The 19,728-nt window shown below is 45.3% G+C and overlaps 1 protein-coding gene across 2 annotated transcripts in view; it reads right to left on the minus strand.

Moving 5' to 3' along the window:
* acvr2ab (activin A receptor type 2Ab) overlaps positions 1 to 18,118 on the minus strand; it is a 55,114-nt gene extending 36,996 nt beyond the window's left edge. For both annotated transcript variants that reach the window (XM_080024642.1, XM_080024643.1), the window contains exon 1: positions 17,298 to 18,118. In XM_080024642.1, the coding sequence (XP_079880768.1) occupies positions 17,298 to 17,352 (55 nt within the window). In that variant the 5' untranslated portion in view covers positions 17,353 to 18,118. The remainder of the gene's footprint in view (positions 1 to 17,297) is intronic.
* Between the last annotated feature and the right edge of the window lie 1,610 nt (positions 18,119 to 19,728).

The following is a 19,728-nucleotide window of genomic DNA, read 5'->3' on the forward strand; positions in this document are numbered from 1 at the left end:
AGACGCCGCAGCGTCTAGAACTCTGGGGAGGAACAGAAAGATGACATGCCCTGGGGCACAAACATACATAGTTTGGCGTTTTTTTTGGGGGATATTTAAGTTCCGACGGAAGGCCAAAGGTAAATATTCACTGTGTAAAATATGTAGAGGGGACGTCCCAACGAAGACGGACAATGCCACAAAATTTATTATTTGATTAGACCTACTTGTCGTACTTTATTGTTTTTGATTTGATCAAAAATGTATTTTAGTGAAATATTAATGAAAGCGGCTGCACTTGTTACTTATTGTTCACAAACGTAATACTAGTAATTTTTATTTATTTTTAAAATGGCGTTAACTGACAGGACTTATTTTATTTTTAATATTCAATAAAAATATATTATACATCTACAATGCCTTGATGATGTCATTCTCTACATAGACTGCCTATAAATTGTTTTTAAGCTCAAAAGATGCCCAATAATATTTGACAGGACACTCTCCCATTTGTCCGGGAAATGGAAATCCTCCAGGACACTTGGACCAGCACCAATTTTTTTCTAACGGAAACTGGTGCCCACACACTCGCAATCCCGGTGAGCATTCCACTCTTTCACACATTTTTCTCAATTTTTTTTTTTTAAAGCGTATGGGGCCTGAGGTACCCGAGAGTCGGGAAGGGTGCAGACGACAACACCAATGAAAATACCCTTTCCAGAACCGGAGCCGGGCTCCTGCAAAGACACTTTAAAGTAGAATCAGTTTCTTTTCACCAAGACCTACACGGGGCCTGAAGTCACAAATGTTCTCACCCGCGGCACGGCAACGGCGGACGAGCTCCACCCCGGGTGTCAGGATGGCTCAGTCGCTGTCCGCTAACACCCATCACTTCAGGTTATACTTGAACCCCACCCATGATGACCTCTCCACCCCAGAAGGATCTACGCCGCAGTTCACTCTGAATTTTTTCAATTATTATTATTATTATTATTATTATTATTGTTATTCACTATTCTATTCACTGTTGTTCTAAGTGAAGGCTTTGGACAATGACGTCCCCCTTGCACACTACATTTACTTAGGGATCATTACATTTTGTCAACCGGAGCCTTCACTGGCGGCCCTTTAGACTGGCTGGCTCACAGCACACGCGGTTATACAAGAATAGTGACCTTCGGGGAGAAACCATGAGAACGCTCTTGCGGGTTTTAAAAAATAAAAATTAAAAATATTTTTTTTTTTAAATGATCCCCTCAAAGTGGCATCATGATACACGACATTTAAGTCACGGGCACCTTTACCGGACGTGAGTCGGCGAACAAATGCTGAGAAACGCGCGAACGGGGTCTGATATCCAATTTCCTTCCAGTAGCCGCGCACGGGGGCAGACTGCTCCGTAGCCTCGTAATGAAGTGGCATTTTCACAGGCTTACAGCTGCGTTCAGCACTGCGTGCACCGGAGTAGGTAAGCAACTCATTCACAACGGCTGTTCTTGCGCCCCTGCCAGGAGCGAGGGTTGTTGCCTGTGATGAAATTTGCTCTAAGGATCAACTTATCATCGGTGTCCGGGCAGAGACGAAATAGATTTGTGGCGAGGCGCTGGGGCTATGACGGTGTGAATCTTTTTTTCTTACCGTGGTGAAAAGCAGCGTTTAAACACGGTATTGCGGTTTAGCGACGGGAGCGGGGCGTGTAAGTGAGCGACTGAGAATATGTCGCCATCACTCATGGTGCTTATTTCATTATATAAGGAAACGGAGTAAAATAAAATAACCTACTTCTAAAATAAAAACACCCCGATCCTGGGCGCTGCATCAATGGCGCCGTGTGTGTGTGTGTGTTTGTGTGTGTGTGTGTGTAAATTATTTCCGTGTCTGTTTATATATATGAATTTTTGTAATGGTTAATACTTTTATTCGCGTCTCGTTGTCTGGATCTGCACCGGCTTCGATCTGCTAAGTACCGTCTGGCTCATTCCGTCGTGGAGGACGGCAAAAAGGTAAAAACATTTAACGCGCGCAAAGACGGGGCGAACCAGGTCAGCGAGGCTCGCCACAAACTCCTGTTTTGAAATGAAGCGTAGAGAAACGCTCCTCGCACCGAGTCCCAAAATCTCGGAGGTATGGGACGTTGCGTAGGCCCCCGCGCGCCACGCCGCCACCTCCTGGTGACGTCATTAGCTTTGATGCTATCAATTAATCGACGACTGTTTGCTGAGGTTCACAACTTTCGGTTCAGGAAAAAAATCCGCACACTAGTCCGGGCCAGAGGTCAGAGGTCAGAGTCATAGAGCTCGAGCCGGCACTTCTCAAGACAATGGCTGATTTTCCAACACTTAACCGGTATAAGGCTTTTCTCAGAGGGCGTTAAAAAAACAGCAACAAACAAATATAATAATAAATAAAAACACATTATTGCATGAGAACAGAACAGGATTTTCTAGTGATAAAGACCCTAAACCTTTTTTGTGGTCTACTCTGAGAGTGTCACATTGGCGGCGTTAGTGTTGAGCTACGTGACATTTAAGTTACACGGTGAAAGACCAAATGTTCACCTGGATCAGATCACATTCAGTGGCAGGAATCAAACCGTCCATCTCCGGCAAACACTACATGAAATGTTAAACTTAAGAGTCCATCCCATTTTCAAAAACTGTCGCTAAAGCTCAAGGTTATTGGAACACAAATCTCATCCTTTGCTTCACAACTTGCTCGACTCCGCACATGAACTGGCCAAAAAAAACAGAACAAAGTATTTGTTTCCCCAATAATTCCTTCTAAGGTTAGTGCACCAGCTCAGCTCCTATTCCCCTATTAAATTACAACACCAATAACTGTAATAAATTAAGTGATTTTGGCTGAGAGGTACAACGCTGATGTTAAGACGAGGGCCATTCAATGTTCCACTATGTTATGTGCTTTTTTTTTTTTTTAATTATTATTATTTTAAGATCCCCTGCAGGTGGAAAGCAGCAATTAACAAACTCCTTTAAAGGAAAAGCTCCCAAAAGGAGGAGCAGAGCAAATACAGGATATTAAATCTAACGGTCGCGATATTACATTAGCTGAAACACCAGTGAGTGTATCCCACCTCCTGCTGTCTCTCTGCGGGAATATCAGAAGCAACTGTCTTTAATAGCTGCCGTGCTCAAAGAAAACAGCTGTCCAATATGGGCGGACTCATTTCTGCATCCCCCCCTAACTTAACATATGGGTACTGCCGTTTAAAAATGCGTCCTGGCGCTTCCCTTTAGGGCACCTTAGGGCCAGTTGGGATGAAGACCTTTAGGTCGTTTATGGCTGTTTGCTTATCAGAGTCTTCGGGCGGCTGGGGAGCCGTCGGAGAACGCTGCCCCGAGGCTAGGTGAGCACCTGACTGAACACACCGTTTGATATGCTGCGAAGGGAGAGTCATCCTTGTGCATATTCAAGATTTCCTCGACGATCTTTAACGGAGGGGAAAAAAAAAAAAAAAAAAGAAACGAAGGAAGAAAAAGGCAAGACAGAGCGACTGGAGGACAAGGCTAAATGTCGGGGAAAAACATGGATCCGATGGAGCAGCGCCACCGCTATGTGATTACAGAGAAAACACACTTTAAGAACAATGCCAAAAAGGGGTCAAGATCTGGGTCCGCCTGTCCGTCTCCACGGAATAATCCCATTCACCAAAATAACGCTTATCATTTTAAAGCAACACTCATTAAAAGGGTCTTGAAAAAATAAAAATAAATAGCCAGCAACTCAAATTCCAGAGCGTCATCATTTTGAATTTGATGTCAGAGATCGTTTGGTGAGAGCACAGTAGGTATCACTTCCATTGAAAAACGCAGACGGCTCATTCCGGATGTAAAGCCCTAACATGGCACTTTTATTCCGTGCGGAGCTGGGGGGTGTGTTGTTGAATGAGGAGATAGGAAAGACACACTGAAAGAGAAAAGATCTTTGCACTGCAGGAAATGAAAACAGAATATATAAAAAAATTATATGCGTGTGTGTGTGTGTGTGTGCGCGCGCGTATGCGTGTGCGTGCGCATGTGTGTATCACGCAATCTGTCCACCAACAGGGTGAGATCAATTTACTTAATGGAATTTTTTCAGGGCAAGGCAAGTCTATTTGTAGAGCAAATCTGACTCACAAGGGCAAAAAAAAAGGGAAATAAGTGTTAGGCATAAAGTGCATAAGGCATAAAAAGGTAATACAGGTACTCCTCACTTAACCACCTACCTGTTTAACCACCGTCTGGACTTACCACCAGCTCTCCGACCAGTCTGTGTTGTACACTGTTCAATACCACGGCGCCTCAGCGTCAAGCATCTCATCACACATCACCCTTTATACACTATATATACACCATATACACTATATACACTGTACACACTATATATATGATATATACTATATACATGTGTGTGTGTATATATATATATATATATATATATATATATATATATATATATATATATATATATATATACACACAAATATACACACACACACACACACACACACACACACACACACACACACACACACACACACACACACACACACACACACACACACATATACAAATATATACACACACACATATATATATATATATATATATATATATATATATATATATATATATATATACACATACACATCCATATACACATACATATATACATACATACACATATATACATACAAACACACACCCACACCCACAATATATACACTATATACATTATATAAACTTTATATACTATAAACATCTCATCACCGTTCTCAGCCTCAGTCCCGCAGTGTCAGTATTCAGTACACTTTATACACTATATACACTGTATACACCTCACCTCATCACCGTTCTCAGTCTCGTTCCCACAGTCTGTCAGTATTCACTACACCTGCGTTCACAAGTGCCACGCCCCCTTACCGTGAAATAACACGAGTCCTCGCTTGTCGACCGATTTGCCAAACGATCTGATCGTAGGAACTGAACTCGGCCGTTAAGTGAGGAGTACCTGTACATAAAAGTAGAATAATAAAATCACAGAAATAAAAAGCTAAAAACCCAGTCAGCCCAACAACTGGCGACTGTCAGTACATTTTCAGGGGGCACCGGCCACAGTGCAGATGTTCAGTTAAAATGAACAAGGCATTTTAAAAGGGCAGCAAGATAAAACAAATAAGAGGATCAAAGCACCCACCTGGAGCAGGTGTGTGTGTGTGTCTGAGCAGCATTTCCGTTATCCGGTGATTGCCGGTATCTGACCGGGAAAATCTGTTCAAGTCTGACATATTTAAAATCTCTCCAGTCATAACGTCCGGTGAAAAAAATTCCCTCCAAGCACAATTTGGATCAGTGCTGGGTGGGTCGTTTTGAAGGAAAGAAAAAAAAGTCTGCAGGTCTGTTCATTTCCGCACCTGGCAAGTTGCAACGGGAAGCCAATCAGCTTGGACGATCCAAAGCCGACCCCAAACTTCACCTCTGGCCAATCACGTTTGTCGCTATCTAACTAACCAACTTGTAAACACACACACACGGAGCGGACACGGCCGCGGCGTCTAGGATTCTGAGGGGAAACGGAGAGATTACGTGTCTTTGGGACACAAACGTACATAGTTTGGCGTTTTTTTGGGGGATATTTAAGTTCCGACCCAAAGCAGAAGGTAAATATTCATTGTGTAAATTATGTCGACAGGACGCCATAAACTTTATTATTTGATTAGACCTACTTGCCATATTTATTTTGTTTTTGGTTTGATCAAAATTTAATTTTAGTGAAATGTTAATTAAAGCGGCTGCACTTGTTACTTACTGTTCACGAACGGAAATTATTTGATGTCAAGTCGTAATAAGTCATTTTTACTTATTTATTTTTGAAATGGCGTTAACTGACGGGAATGGTTTCATTTTGAATATTCAATAAAAACAAAAAATAGGATACATCTACAAGCCTTGATGATGTCATGCTCTACAAAGACTGCTTATAATTTGTTTGTAAGCTCGATAAACACAGATACTATTTGACCGGAATCTCTCTCTTTGTCCGGGAAATTGAAATCTTCCAGGACTCTTTGACCGGCACCAATTTGTTCCGACGCAAACTCTGTGCCCAAGCGAGCTCTGCGCCGCCGCGCTGTTCCTCTAACATCTCAACCGAACTGAACCAAACCAAAGGAAGGAAAAAATAAATAAAAAAAATAGAGAGAGAGAGAAAGCCCATTTGAGAATGACCTTGAAATGGGGGTGACAGTGATTAATTTCTTCTTTTTGTCTCCAGACGGGGAGGAAAGTGCGGCGCAGTTAAAGCGGCGATGTTGAATACCAATTCCTATTCGCGTACGCTTTGAATCGTGTTTTCCAGGTCATTCAATGAGCAAAATAAAAGGCACAAAAATTGCACAAAAAGAATAAATAAAATAAAAATTAAAAAAACAACAACCGCTGATGGACGCCCAGGTCTAGGACCTATTATGAAAAACTCACTTTTTCAGTGCTGGTGCGCATACATTTGGGTCTCTGATGGACCCTACTAACACGCAAACTGTGAAATAAGACCACCCAGTCCCTTTTTTTGTGAGCTATCTATTTCAGAAAACGTGTGGTGAAACAACCCATTGGGATTCGCAGCCCCTTCCTACGTCACGCGGGGTTTCAGTGGAATTAGAATCGCCCCCGATCTGTGACTCACTTCGCCCACAGCTGGAGGATAACAAGCGCCACTGGGAAGACCAGCACAAATCTGTTAAAAGAAAAAGGAATTGATACCCACTGTACGTGATGAAACTGCAGGCGATGGAAATGTAAGAATTAAAATAATAAATAAAAAATTATGCTGCGTGTTTGTAAAGAAAATAAAAATAAAAATCCGTTGTGCATTTCTCCAAGCAAAACCAATAAAAACAGTAGGGCTGCCCCCTGAAAGTCGGAAATCTGAGAACTTCAAGTCGAGCAGTCGTCTTTTTTTTTGTCAGTCAGTGTGCATTACAATTACAGGATAAAACAGAAGCTTACAAAAATGCAACTGTAGGGATGGGTATCGTTAAGATTTTAACAGCACTTCTCCTCTTACTGCTTATTGATCCGGTATTTTAACGGTACACTTACTGTTTCTTTTTTTTTTTTTAAGAGAAAAGCTCAAACAAATTCAGGGCAGAATTAACACTACATTATTTGCTTTTAGCAGGTTTTTAAAGAAAACCACACAATTAGCTATTCTGATGAGTGAGCAGGGCTCGAGGTCTTTCCCGGGATGAAAGGGATTTTTCTATGTATGTTTGTATGTACTGTTTGCGTGTGAATGATTTGGGAAAATAATTGAATTGAGATTTTATTGACAAATATTCAATTGCAACTTAGTACGCACATTTTTTTAAGCTCTGTATCATTTACTAAACACCAGAAGTACATCATCCTATAGCATGACCAACACACCATTAGATGCTTTCAACATACTGTATATACTGCTCTTTCCTGTCGGCCAGGCCTACGTGATATGATGGAATGAGATGAATTGATGCGTGAACTGATATGAACAACAAATCTTTATTTAACCACTGAACTGGAGAAAAAAAAAAAAAAAACGAAAAAAAAAAAAACAACCTTCGATCGCAGTAAAATATCGACTCGTTGACTTGACTTCGAGCCTTGTAATTGTTCGAATCTGAAAACCGGAAAGATAGGCGGTGTTTCGGCAGAAATGTATACATTTTGATGTGAAATTGTTGTGCGCGTACGTCCACATGCACAGAGCGTCACTCGGCGTGCACAGGGACAGATTTATGCTCATTTAATAAAAAAAAACATAAAATACATACACAAATAAATAAATAAATAAATAAATACATAAATAAATACATAAAAAACACAGGCAAACAGACGCATTACAAACAAACAAAAACAAACAGACATTATTCTGGAAGAGGCTCCATCCGCACTCTATGGGTGTTCCGAGCTCTGCCAGTGGCACACGCAGCGCACCGGGTCTCACCGGGGGGGGCAGCAAGAACAATCACCATAGGCGCCGGGCCCTGGACAGCCCAATTGGTTGGGTTGTGTAACATTACATTTTTTTTTACTTTTTTCTGTTTATTATTTTTTTATTTTTACCGCAGGCTCTGCGATTTGAAAATTGCGTTCCGTTCAACTGCCATGGCGGTTTGGATCGCATTAGTCGTTCAGCCCTGGTGTACGATATCGCTCAGCAAACGACAAACGGAACCGAGCGCTGGCGGCAACGGAGCGCGTCTTCCCATGAGCGGCGTCGCATGTGAGCCTCGGATGAATTGGAAAATTTCGCCATCGTAGTGAAATGCAGTTTCACCGCCGCTGTTGCTTTTCAAAGCGATAATTCCCTGAATCTCGATGCAGGGTGGCGGTGAGTAGAAGACACAGCGGGAGCTAGAGATATGGAAACGTAGATGCCTCGTCGGTCACTGCTGTACACCCGCCTCGATGCATCTGCGTGTCCGCCATATTGGAGCGGTCAAGCGGGCAAAACAAATACAATGTGCATCTGCAAAATCGACTATGACTCGCTCGGAATCGATTATCATGAACTTGGTCTGTTATAAACGTGAGGAATTGAACGCGACACCGGTTACTCATTGGAATTAAATTCCAGCCATCGGGGGCGTATCTGATCGTGCACTATGACTCAGTGAAAGCGGCGACCACGTGGTGGGGTGCTTCAGGGTGCCAAGACCTCAGTACAAAGACTGAGACACTGAATTCTTCACAAATTCTGTTACTAAATTCTGTGTCCTATTGATTTTTTATTTAATTCTGATTTTTTTGGTTTTTATAGTTCACGGATACATTTTTCAGTTTTGTTTGTAACCTATTTCTTTGAATGGAGCAAAATCAATATAATTATGTATTTCCTCAACATTTGAACGGTGTTTTAATTATGCCACTAACGACGAACAACTTTGGATTATAATCAAGTACGGAAACAACAATTTGATTTTGGGACATTTACAATCATCTTTAGGACGGTTAAAATAGCTTCTCGGCACGGTTCCGGGGCGGAGGTGAAAAAAGTTAGTCTGGAGTCCTGTAAGTACAGTAAGGTACCTTACTTTTTTCTCTCAAAGCTTAATGAATTACCTCACGCACACAATTCCAGGCCAGGCAAAAGATCTAATGTTCATTTTCAAGTTCGACTTCATTTCTTGCAGGTAGCAGAGCAGCGAGAGACCGTTTCACAGCACCCCGCACTTTTTCACAGGAGACCCCGTCCCGCCCGGCGTGCTGGATTAGTGCGCCATCGGGCCTCGACATGACCAGGGAGGGGCGGGGTAAAGCGGAGGATAGGCCGGGGGGTCGGGAGGGGTTAGCCGGTCACAAAGGCTGCACTCTTTCCACCGCTGACGGCGAGGGGGGGGCATTAGGAAAACCACTAAACTCAGCAACCGAATCCCAATCCTTTTAATCCTCGCTGGTATGCCCGGCAACAACCGCCTGTTGGTCTCCGCCTCAATTAGGAGGCGGTGGGACGGTTGCCGACGGGCGCCGGGGAACGGCGGAGTGTTTGGTCTTTGCGTGACCGTGACGACGGCGTTTACGACGGGGCCTGCCACGCCGCGCATTCTCCGCGGGGCAGGCCATTTAAATACCTCGCCGCCCCCCCGCCGGGCTCGAGAGATTGGCTGAATCGTCCGGAGCTAAACGGAGGCTGCACTGATGCAGTTTACGCTGAGGGATACACCCCGCGTTGAGTTTAGGCCGATGATGGAGCCGCTCAGCAACTGCGGCGCGGAACAGCTCGTGAATATTTATGACAGCCCAAATCAATAAGTGATAGGGATGGGGGAAAATGATCCGGGGTATAAAATTATGCCGAGATGCACCATCCACATTTCAGTAAACACACTAAACACTGAAAAACTGTTTAATGTGGGAAATTACATTTTTGAAGTTGTTAGGTTTCATAATCATATGTTTGCAACAAATGTTGAGGGAATTTTGAGCCAATGTTAGAAATATCGCAACAAATAAAATGTGAAGTAGGTGCACTTCATTAGATGTGTTACGCAAAGTCAAGGTGGCATAAAACGACACTTCACAACCCATGACAATTGGGCCATTTACAAATCTGTTAAAAATCTGCAAACATACACGTACGTACATTAATCCACGGTATCTGATGTTGAATCCTCCTGTGCTGATAATTAGGCGGTCATACACGGAGGGCCAGTCCAGCCAAACCACTTCACACACCTGTCCCCACGCTTGAAGTCAACATTGTATGGTACTGCAAAGCCCTTATTGTGCAGGATCTTGAGTTCATCCCACTCCCACTGCCACTGAGCGATATAGGGAAGAATGTGCTCCACATTCCCTGAGATAGGACAGCGGGCTGCACAAGCCAGAATTCATGTAAGGAATGCAGGAATGTGTGTACATTAGACACTAATTACTCATTCCCATGACTCAAAGCTACTTGGGGAATTCCTCACATTTACATTCTGAGACAAGCAGGATAGGAAAAAAAACATCAGCCCACCTGTTCACAAGCCTCAAAAGATATCCAAGCCCAAAGTCCCGGTGTTTCGCGGGAGCGAAAGACAGACAGACAAACGTACAACTGGCCCCCGCGCTCAACTCGATACCCACAACCCAGCGGCCGGACTTTCGCCACCTCCACTTCCTTATCCCTCAGGACGCCCCGACCCCCTTTAATGCTTTTAGGGAAAGCGGCCGACGTGACAGTGAGGAATTTCGGCGAGAAAGGGAAGGCGAGGATGAAGTGATGGAGGACACTTCTGGGAGTGTGAAACAAGAGCATGATGAATGCACAGCGAATGGGTTTTAATCACGGATCAAAGCGGGGCTCTCTCTCCGAGCAGACAGCCCGTCTAGACTGAGACTCTCCCATGCACATAAAGCAACATCTGCAGGAGGCATTAATTACAGTACAGGCCTGTTCTGGCCATCTCTCCGGGGTACTAGGCCAAGACAGGGTCTCCCACGTCATCCACACAGTCCTGCACATGCAGAAAAGCTGTGTGAGTGTGTGTGTCTGTGTGTGTTTGTGAATACACCGATCAGCCACAACATTAAAACCACTGACAGTTTAAGTGAATAACAATGCTCATCCTGTTCCAATGGCACCTGTCAAGGGGTGGGATGTATTAGGCAGCAAGTGAACAGTCAGTTCTTGAAGTTGATGTGTTGGAAGCAGGAAAAATGGTCAAGCGTAAGGATCTGAGCCACTTTGACAGGGGCCAATGGTGGTGGCTAGACGACTGGGTCAGAGCATCTCCAAAACGACAGGTCTTGTGGGGTGTTCCCAGTATGCAGTGGTTAGTACCTACCAAAAGTGGTCCAAGGAAGGACAACCCGTGAATCTGTAATAGGGTCATGGGCACCCATGGGCTCACTGATGCGCGTGGGAAGTGAAGTCCAGCCCGTCCATTCCGATCCCACAGAAGAGCTACTGTAGCACAAATAGCTGAAAAAGTTAAAGCTGCTATGACAGAAAGGTGTCAGAACACACAGTGCATCACAGCTTGCTGTGTATGGGGCTGTGTAGCCACAGACCAGTCAGAGTGTCCATGCTGACCCCTGTCCACCACCGAAAGCGCCTACAATGGACACATGAGCGTCAGAACTGGACCATGGAGCAATGGAGGAAGGTGGCCTTGGTCTGATGAATAATGTCTTCTTTTAAATCACATACCACGTATCTAAACGTTGTTGCAGACCATGTACACCCATTCATGGCAATGGTATTCCCTGATGGCAGTGGCCTCTTTCGGCAGGATAATGTGCCCTGCCGCACTGCAAGAAAAATGTTCAGGAATGGTTTGAGGAATTTGACAGAGTTCAAGGTGTTGACTTGGCCTCCAAATTCCCCAGATCTGAATCCGATGGAGCATCTGTGGGATGTGCTGGAACAACAAGCCTGATCCATGGGGGCCCCACCTCGCAACCTCAAGGACTTAATGGATCTGCTGCTAACGTCTTGGTGCCAGATACCACAGGACACCTTCAGTGGTCTTGTGGAGTCCATGCCTCCACAGGTCAGAGCTGTTTTGGTGGCACGAGGGGGACCGATACAATATTAGGCAGGTGGTTTTAATGTTATGGCTGATCAGTGTGTAATGTACATGCATATTTTGAGAGAAAAACAAACAAATACCTTTCAACATAACATCATAAAAAAATCGAAAATAATCAAAAATAATGTTGTTGTGGTTCTCTATGCACCAATTTTACCTAAACTTTGACTAATAATTATGCACTTGATGTTACTTCTAAGAATTACTATTATTGTACTTCTTTCGCACTATTGTTAGTACTTGACCGCTATTATTATTATTATGTTATATATATGTATTTCATGTTCTCATCTCATCCAACCTAAAACTTTGTGAACAGAAAAAGTTCTCAGCACCGCAAGGACTCTTGGGCAAGAGACGTCGGTCGCAGATGAATGTGCTGTTGTGTTACTTGTGGGGAAGGAGAACGAAAACAAAAACCCTGAAATTGATGTGTGTAAAATGGCGTTCCAACAGTGGTCATGATAATGACCGTGTGTATGATTCAAATTTGTATAATTTCAGAGATGTGTGGTGTTCGGCGAGGAGAAAAAAAAATAAGCATTGAATCAATTGTTGCCTCGCAGCTCCAGAGTCCCGGTCGAAAGCTCATCCTGATTCTGTGTTTGCATGTAGTCACATTAGCCGGAGCAGCCCCCTTTCCTGGGCCCCTAATCATCTGGGATGCAGCTCCCCCACGGGCGCCATCCTTGACCGGCAGAACCAGGTAAAGAAAACGGATGGATCGACTGACGTGTTTCACAGACATGTGGTTGTTGTCTGTCACAACCAAAGGCTGGTTAAAGTGCAGTACGCGGAGGTTGATCGTGTACAACAGACAAAGGGGCCGGCACAGCGAACAAACTTGAACTTACTACTTTTACCATTTATGACCCGGGTGGATCACTCTATGGGTTAAAAGGAGTGGCCAACTTCCCAGCCTCAGGCAAACTTTGCCAACATTTGGTGCCGGTAACTGGTTGACGGAGGGCAACCCCGTTCCGTTGCGTTGGCAGATGAAGCCCTCAAAGAAGGAAGCGCTCCAACCGTGACGAGCAAAAAAAAAAAAAAAAAAAGGAGCGTGGGACGGAGCTGGGATAGCTGGGTCCGATGGGAGCACTGTGCTACATCTGGACTTAACAAATGCACCTGTGCGTCTGGAGCCTCATGCATAATGCAAGGGAACATATTAGACGGAAAGAAACGGGACAGGGTGGACAGCGAGGACCCCTGGGATAGCTCCCGTACAACACAGCAGCAGGAGGAGAGAAAACGGAAGAATGTTTTATTCACAGTTTGGCTGTTTAAGCCGTACGGATTGACAAATTGGGAGTCTTAGAAGTGTTATATGGCCAGATTGTTTTTCTTGTGCTCTAAATGTCACGGGGAGAAGGTGTTAGTCCTACTGACTGAACGTGCCATACTCTTCTGTATATTAGCAGCAAACCAATATACCCATATTAAGCCAATCCTTTCTGCGCTCACAAAGGTGAAAGGATGGTAGGTCATCACATCGCTTTTAATGTCATATCACTCCTCTACATAGCATTCTTAAAGTCCCTGCAAAGCAAAAGTCCATGTGCACTGAGTTTGTCACACCACAGAAAAATGTGTTCACCACCCTACCAGATTTAAATGCTCTAAGAAAAAAAATCGGCAAGTATGCAAAATTTGGTTTCAAAATCGTGAAGAAAAAAAAAAAAAAAAAAAGGCAGTTCCCTTCTGTTCTGAGATGCTGGGGGGTGTGTCTGCTGAAGATGCCGAAACCACGCCTAATTGTGTTGAACATTTACACTGTAGTAAGTAACCCAGTCCTGTGTGTCGAGTCGCTCACCTCCAAGTATCTAGCCCGCTCTCCGGTGCCCCCTGCTGACTCCTTCGTAGGCCAGGTCGGGGCTCCGCGGCCTGCTAGCATGCAGCTAATGCTAACGTAACCAAACCCCGTGCGGCAAACCCAACAGTTCGGTTCTGCCGCCCCCCCCCCCTTCCGGCCGTCCGTGGCATGAGTTCACAGTCTCGCTAAAATCGCCTTTTACTCCAGGTGTTTATTCCCAAAACAGCGCCAGGAAAAACCCGATCCCTTCTCTGAAACATGGCGAGAGGGGAGGAGGGAGCGGAGGCTTTCACCCTCTCTGCTCAGAGCTGTCGAGTAACCCGCTTGTGATCGGATCTCACTTCTCCGCTCTATATGCAAATCTTGTGAATTTAATATAGAAATATACAATATTATCTCATGGGGAACGATTTTTGATTTATCTCCTTAGTTTCTTACTTGTATGGAAAAATGAACAACATAAACCTAACTCACAGAATTGGATATTTTTAAATTTCTCGTCCAGACAGCAACGCACCGTGCAGGCTCCCGACTCCCGTGCACGTATTTTTATTTTTGGATCTGTTTATTTTTGTTCGTTTCCTAGATGTATGAAACTTTTAAAAAACACAACCGAGTCAAGCGACTGTCCCGTTACAAAAAAAATCCTGTGCGTCCGTCCCCGCTGTCGGGACGCACACCTCCCCGTTGCTATTGTACAAAATGGGATAAGCTAGTCCAATGTAAACCGCTCTGGGAAGGAAGTTGGAGGAGCACCAAACAAAGCAAAGGACAATCAGAAGCTATTCCGCACGAGTGGGTGGGAGTCAAGAAAAATGCATATCTGTTACATGGAAAACTCCCAAGTGGAATACTATTCAGGCAGCGCGCTGTTTTAATGTATTTCTTGCTAGTCATAGAGCGAGGGTGACTCATGGTGCTGTACGCTGTTTATGACGCTGCGGCCCTTTCAGTACGGGGTCAAGATGGATGAGCATTTGCTCGACGTAAATACAGGATATGGTTCTAGAAATTCACAGTTAACCTCCGGTTCCTCCAGTTTGTTCATATTTTATGAGTGTCGCCAAGGAGGATTGTGCAATGCCTAATGGATTTCAAGGAATTAATTGGTATAAAGAGAAAAAAAATATATATATATATGTGACAAGGATAAAAGCTTGAGGGTTTGAGGATGTAGCCTTCAAACACAACTTGAGGCAAATTTGTGCCACTCTGCTGATCCAAGGGAATACTAAATACATGTTTTTAATGAAAAAAGGTAGATTCTTCAGTCTCTCCCCTGTGGCGAAAAACAGAAACAGCCGGGGCACCATGGTCAGCGTGAATGCTTTTGTTCGATAACAGCTGTAATGGATTACAATATTACTGATCCCAGCTTAAGTGTTGTAAACCGAGAGGGCCAAACAAACCAATTAACGATTAACTGGCTCTAATGAAGAGCTTCCATTGAGGCTGCACGGCAGAGCACAAAGAGAGAGTTACAAGACATTTAGCTCACACCTTTTTTTGGCAACACCCAATCAAAAAGAGGCTCTCTCTATAGAAAATCCTTGCTCTTTTAAGATAAGACAACACTTTGATAATTTGTGAACCCAATACGGGCAGGTGGCAGGCTTGCTAAAGTACAAGTAGTACAGTATATAGCAACAGTCTGTAGCAATAATGTGCAGTGATGTTATTAGGTATGTAGTACATTGTATGCTATAGTAGGCGGAACTATACTTGCATAGTAAATTTATAATGTGCAACTTAGGCTGAACTATACTTGCATGGTAAATATATAGTGTGCAACTGCAAAAGTGTGCTTGTGCTGTCCAGCTCCCTGAATCAAACGGTACCGGCACCACACAATTCCTCAGTAGAAGACTGTGGCTGTACTGGGAAGTTCTCTCTGGTGGAACAACATTCTGTAAAGGTAAAGCCAGGCGGCGGCGAACAAGAGCACGCACGCACAGAAGGAAGGTGCTTCGCTGGCTAAATAATGCAACAATGACGAATGTCTCAGTTGACAGGAGTGGCGGTGGACACTGGGCTTTATAATGTAAAGGGGGCCCGACTGGTGTAAGATTGTGTCGGCACCCCTCGAGTATAGGCCATCGCTCTGATCCGCGCTTGTGCTGAAAGGTGTTTGCCCGAGGAGATGATCAATAATACATACTGATTGCTATAGTCGAGGTCAGGACATCAACGTGTCTCCAAGTCGCTATCATTTTGAATGGTGTTTTGTTCTAAATTCAGTCGGCTGTCAACAATGCCTCGTGTCCCGCATAATTGCGGTGAACTTTGTAATTTCCTGTATGTACGTACCGTATAACGGGAAGAATAAACACATGGGCAAACACAGTCTGATTTTATAATGTCGGTCAAGTTGCTGGGGATTGGGAAAGCGCGAGAAAAGCTGTGGCAGGGGGCGGATCCCGGTCTCACAGGCAGATGGGAGAAGCCCTACTCTAAACCAGTGACACCAATGCTTCGGCAGGTAACCTTGACCGGTTGACTGACGGATTAAAGCTATATGTAGAGCCGGCTTCTGGCGACACTCAAATTAACGGAGCAGGCAAAAGCTGGATCCGCCACAGATATGTCGACTTGATCGTGGAATCTAAACAGGGCAGAACACAACCAACCAACAGGTAATGTCAACGGGACAAGGTGCTGCCCTTTAAAACCCGGAACCGGGAGAAAAGTAGGTCACGGCCCTGTTCTGCAGACTGGATGCCCAGCGTTGCCCTGTAGATACCACTGAATCATGTCCCTCAAGAATTGAGTGCTTTCCATCCGGGGCGTGGAGCGCTTCGAAGAGAGCATCACCGTTTAAACCCCACTCAACTCCGCATACGGAGGGGTGGAGGGTGGGGAAGGGGGGGCTGTGCTTATTCCACTCGGTTGGCGGAGGATAATCATTACACCTCGACCCCCCCCCCCCCCTCCTCCACACACACATCCTCGGAGCCACAGAATGAGCATCCCCTTCGCGGCAAGGGAACCCATGTGACACCACCACCATACAAGGGCGGGGCAGCTCGGTGACATTTTGACAAATGTTTCGGGGGGGGGGGGGGGGGGACAAAAAAAAAAAAAAAACAACAACAACATAACAATAATCACCCCGCCGCTTCGACTGGACTTATTAGACGCTGTGGTACCCGAGTTGTGATTTATACAGTTCGAATGACCCGTTCTGACCAATTTCCACCTCGCCGCCCCGCCATAGAATTACCAAAAAAGAGAGAGAGGAAAAAAAAAGCAGCCCCTATAAATAAGAAAAGTGCGCTCAATTGTCACAAACAGCGTGGTGGCAAACTGCTCCACCGCGCACAGGGGTTGGACCATTATAGTCTTATCTGGCAAATTGTGGACCCCGCGGGGTGTTCCATCGTCATCATTCGTTTTACAAATAAAGAAACAACAACAACAACAACAACGCAAAGACTCCACACCCACCTGAAGAGCACGAGATGAGGAACACGGCGAACGCCAGTTTCGTGGCTTCTCCCATTTTCCATTCGAGTCGTGTCCCCGGATCAACGCTCAAACGTGAACAGCAATAACAACGATCACATGGGGAAGGGGTGACGGATCAAACTGCGGGCAGTTCCGGGGAGCATGGCGGCTCTCCGGGCAGAAATGTCATCTCGCCTGGGTCGGCCTGCGGCGAAGAGATCCGGCGGGAGCTTAGTCCAAACGGGAGTACTTGTTGGCGTTCGAAAGCGCAGCTGCAGCTGGTTCACGGCGCGGCGGCGGCATAGGGGCGCCGCTGGTTCCTAGTCCCAACTTATTCACGTAGTCCCGAGAAAAATAGCAGCGCCCGGTTCAACCGCCGAGTCCTCCCCTTCTCGAATCTCCAATATTCAATAAAACTTCTCCGCCGGCTCCGGGGGTACGTTAGGTGTTGTGTCCCGCACGGGGAAAAATAAAAAATAATACAATAAATATTGTTGTTGGGTTGTTGTTGTTTTTTTTTTAACGAAATGCGATATTCATCTCATTTGACGCGCGCGTTGTAAATTCCGTGAGGTTCTAGGCTCCAGCCCGGTTGCACCCGGTGTTTACCGGCCGGGTCCGCCACACGCAGGTCCGCCCGACCCAGCAGCTCCGCCCGCCCCGACGAGAACGCGCCGGGGTGCTGCTAAGAGGCGAACTCCGCGTGAATTAAAATGATTATTGTTGTTGTTTTTCTTTTTTTTTTTTTCCAATAAAGTAAAAGCTGGCGTCTAACCTCTCGAGTTGCCTCGGGTCGCGGGTCGGCGCACCGAGCGGCTCCCCCCGTCCACACTGGCTGGGACCGGGAGGCTGGCGCTGGGCGAGCGGATCGGGAGAGTTTCAAGATGGCGGATGGTACAGGCGCCAGTGATGCAAGGCCGGCGAACGGGTCGTTCGCGGCGAACGAGCCGTTCGGTTGAGCGAGCGAGTCCCCCCGAGTCCCCAGAAACGGTTACCGAAGACCACGTTAAAGGGAGAAGGGGAAGAAAAAAAAAAGACCAGGGCGTTGGGCGTCATATTGCAACCGCCGCATTCCACGAAAATTATTTTGAAAAACTCTATGAAAATATATCCGGGGGGTGCCCCCTTTCTTCGATCTTCTGCCTCGATGACTGATAATTCTGACCGAATAAAATGATTCTGACTCGCTCGCCGAGCGTTACACCAACCGAACTAACTTTTATTTAACGTGACAGACGAAGAGTCGGCAATGAACAACTATTTCAATTATTTTTTATTATTTTTTTTTTATTGTTTTGTTTTACCGAGGGACTCGCCAAGAACCGAATCTGAAAAAAGAGTCGAAACTTTCATCGCTGGTGTGGGTTCGGGAGAGGGCGCTTCGTTTTGGAGGCCGGCGCTTCCCGGCGCGACCGCGCGGGCCAACGATTATTAATAGTCAAATCTGAGCAATTACAAAAGTTATTATCGTTTATTATTAATAATAATAATAACAATAATAATAATGTAAAATATAGTTGCAGGCAGCAATACCATGGTCGTCGGCCCTTCGTCCAAGTTCAATGGAGGGGTGTGCTTTGGTTTTCTGTCCCGGTGTTTGGTGACTGCAGAAGTTCATTCTCTCCGGCCTGGTTCCAGTGTGTAGAAACACTAAAAAAAAAAGACGCAATAACAAAGGAGAACATCCCAGAACCCAGAACACCGTCAGCAGAACACTCAATAAGAACTGAGCGGGAGTGGTGTTGTTTTAAATAAAGATTTCTTTGAAATGGTGAAAACAAACTCCATGTCATTTATTGACAGTACCCATATTTCCTCAAATAGCGACCGGGGCTTTTATTTACCTCAACCGCCGCCTGGCATGCCGTGCCCCTCAAAATAAATACATCTAAAATAAACTGGCATTATTTTTTTTTTGTTGTTGGGAGACACAGGAACAGCCGGTGTTGGTCCACTGTGGCCCTGAGCCTCCCTCTCTCCATTACGCCGTCCACCGTCCTGATCCCAGGCGCAACGTCCCCTGGTTTAAAATGATCGTATCGTACAAGTAGAAACCAACGAAAAGAACACACCGGCGCGCACCGCAGTGCTGGAGGAGAGAAAACACACGCTGACTCAGCTTCAGCCTTGTTTACACGTCTCTATTTGAGTGGCGGTTTATATTTGAGGAGATACGGTGCGCAGTATATATATAAAACATGCTCCGAGTGTAATGGCGCCGGGGGAAAAAAACAAGCCTGTTGACCCGGAAAAGGGGGTTGAAGTCCGTTCCCTGCCACGACACGACGGCATCCGGACCGGTCTCCACAAGGGGAGCTCTGGGAACGTGAGAAAGGCCAAAGACAAAAGTTTGAGTCGCGGGCTTGGGCAGGGAACACAGCAGGAACCCACATCACTGCATCCATCTCTTCTTATCTTGCTCTGAACACGT

This window comes from Zeus faber (assembly GCF_960531495.2).
Source record: "Zeus faber genome assembly, chromosome: 2".
NCBI lineage: Eukaryota > Metazoa > Chordata > Actinopteri > Zeiformes > Zeidae > Zeus > Zeus faber.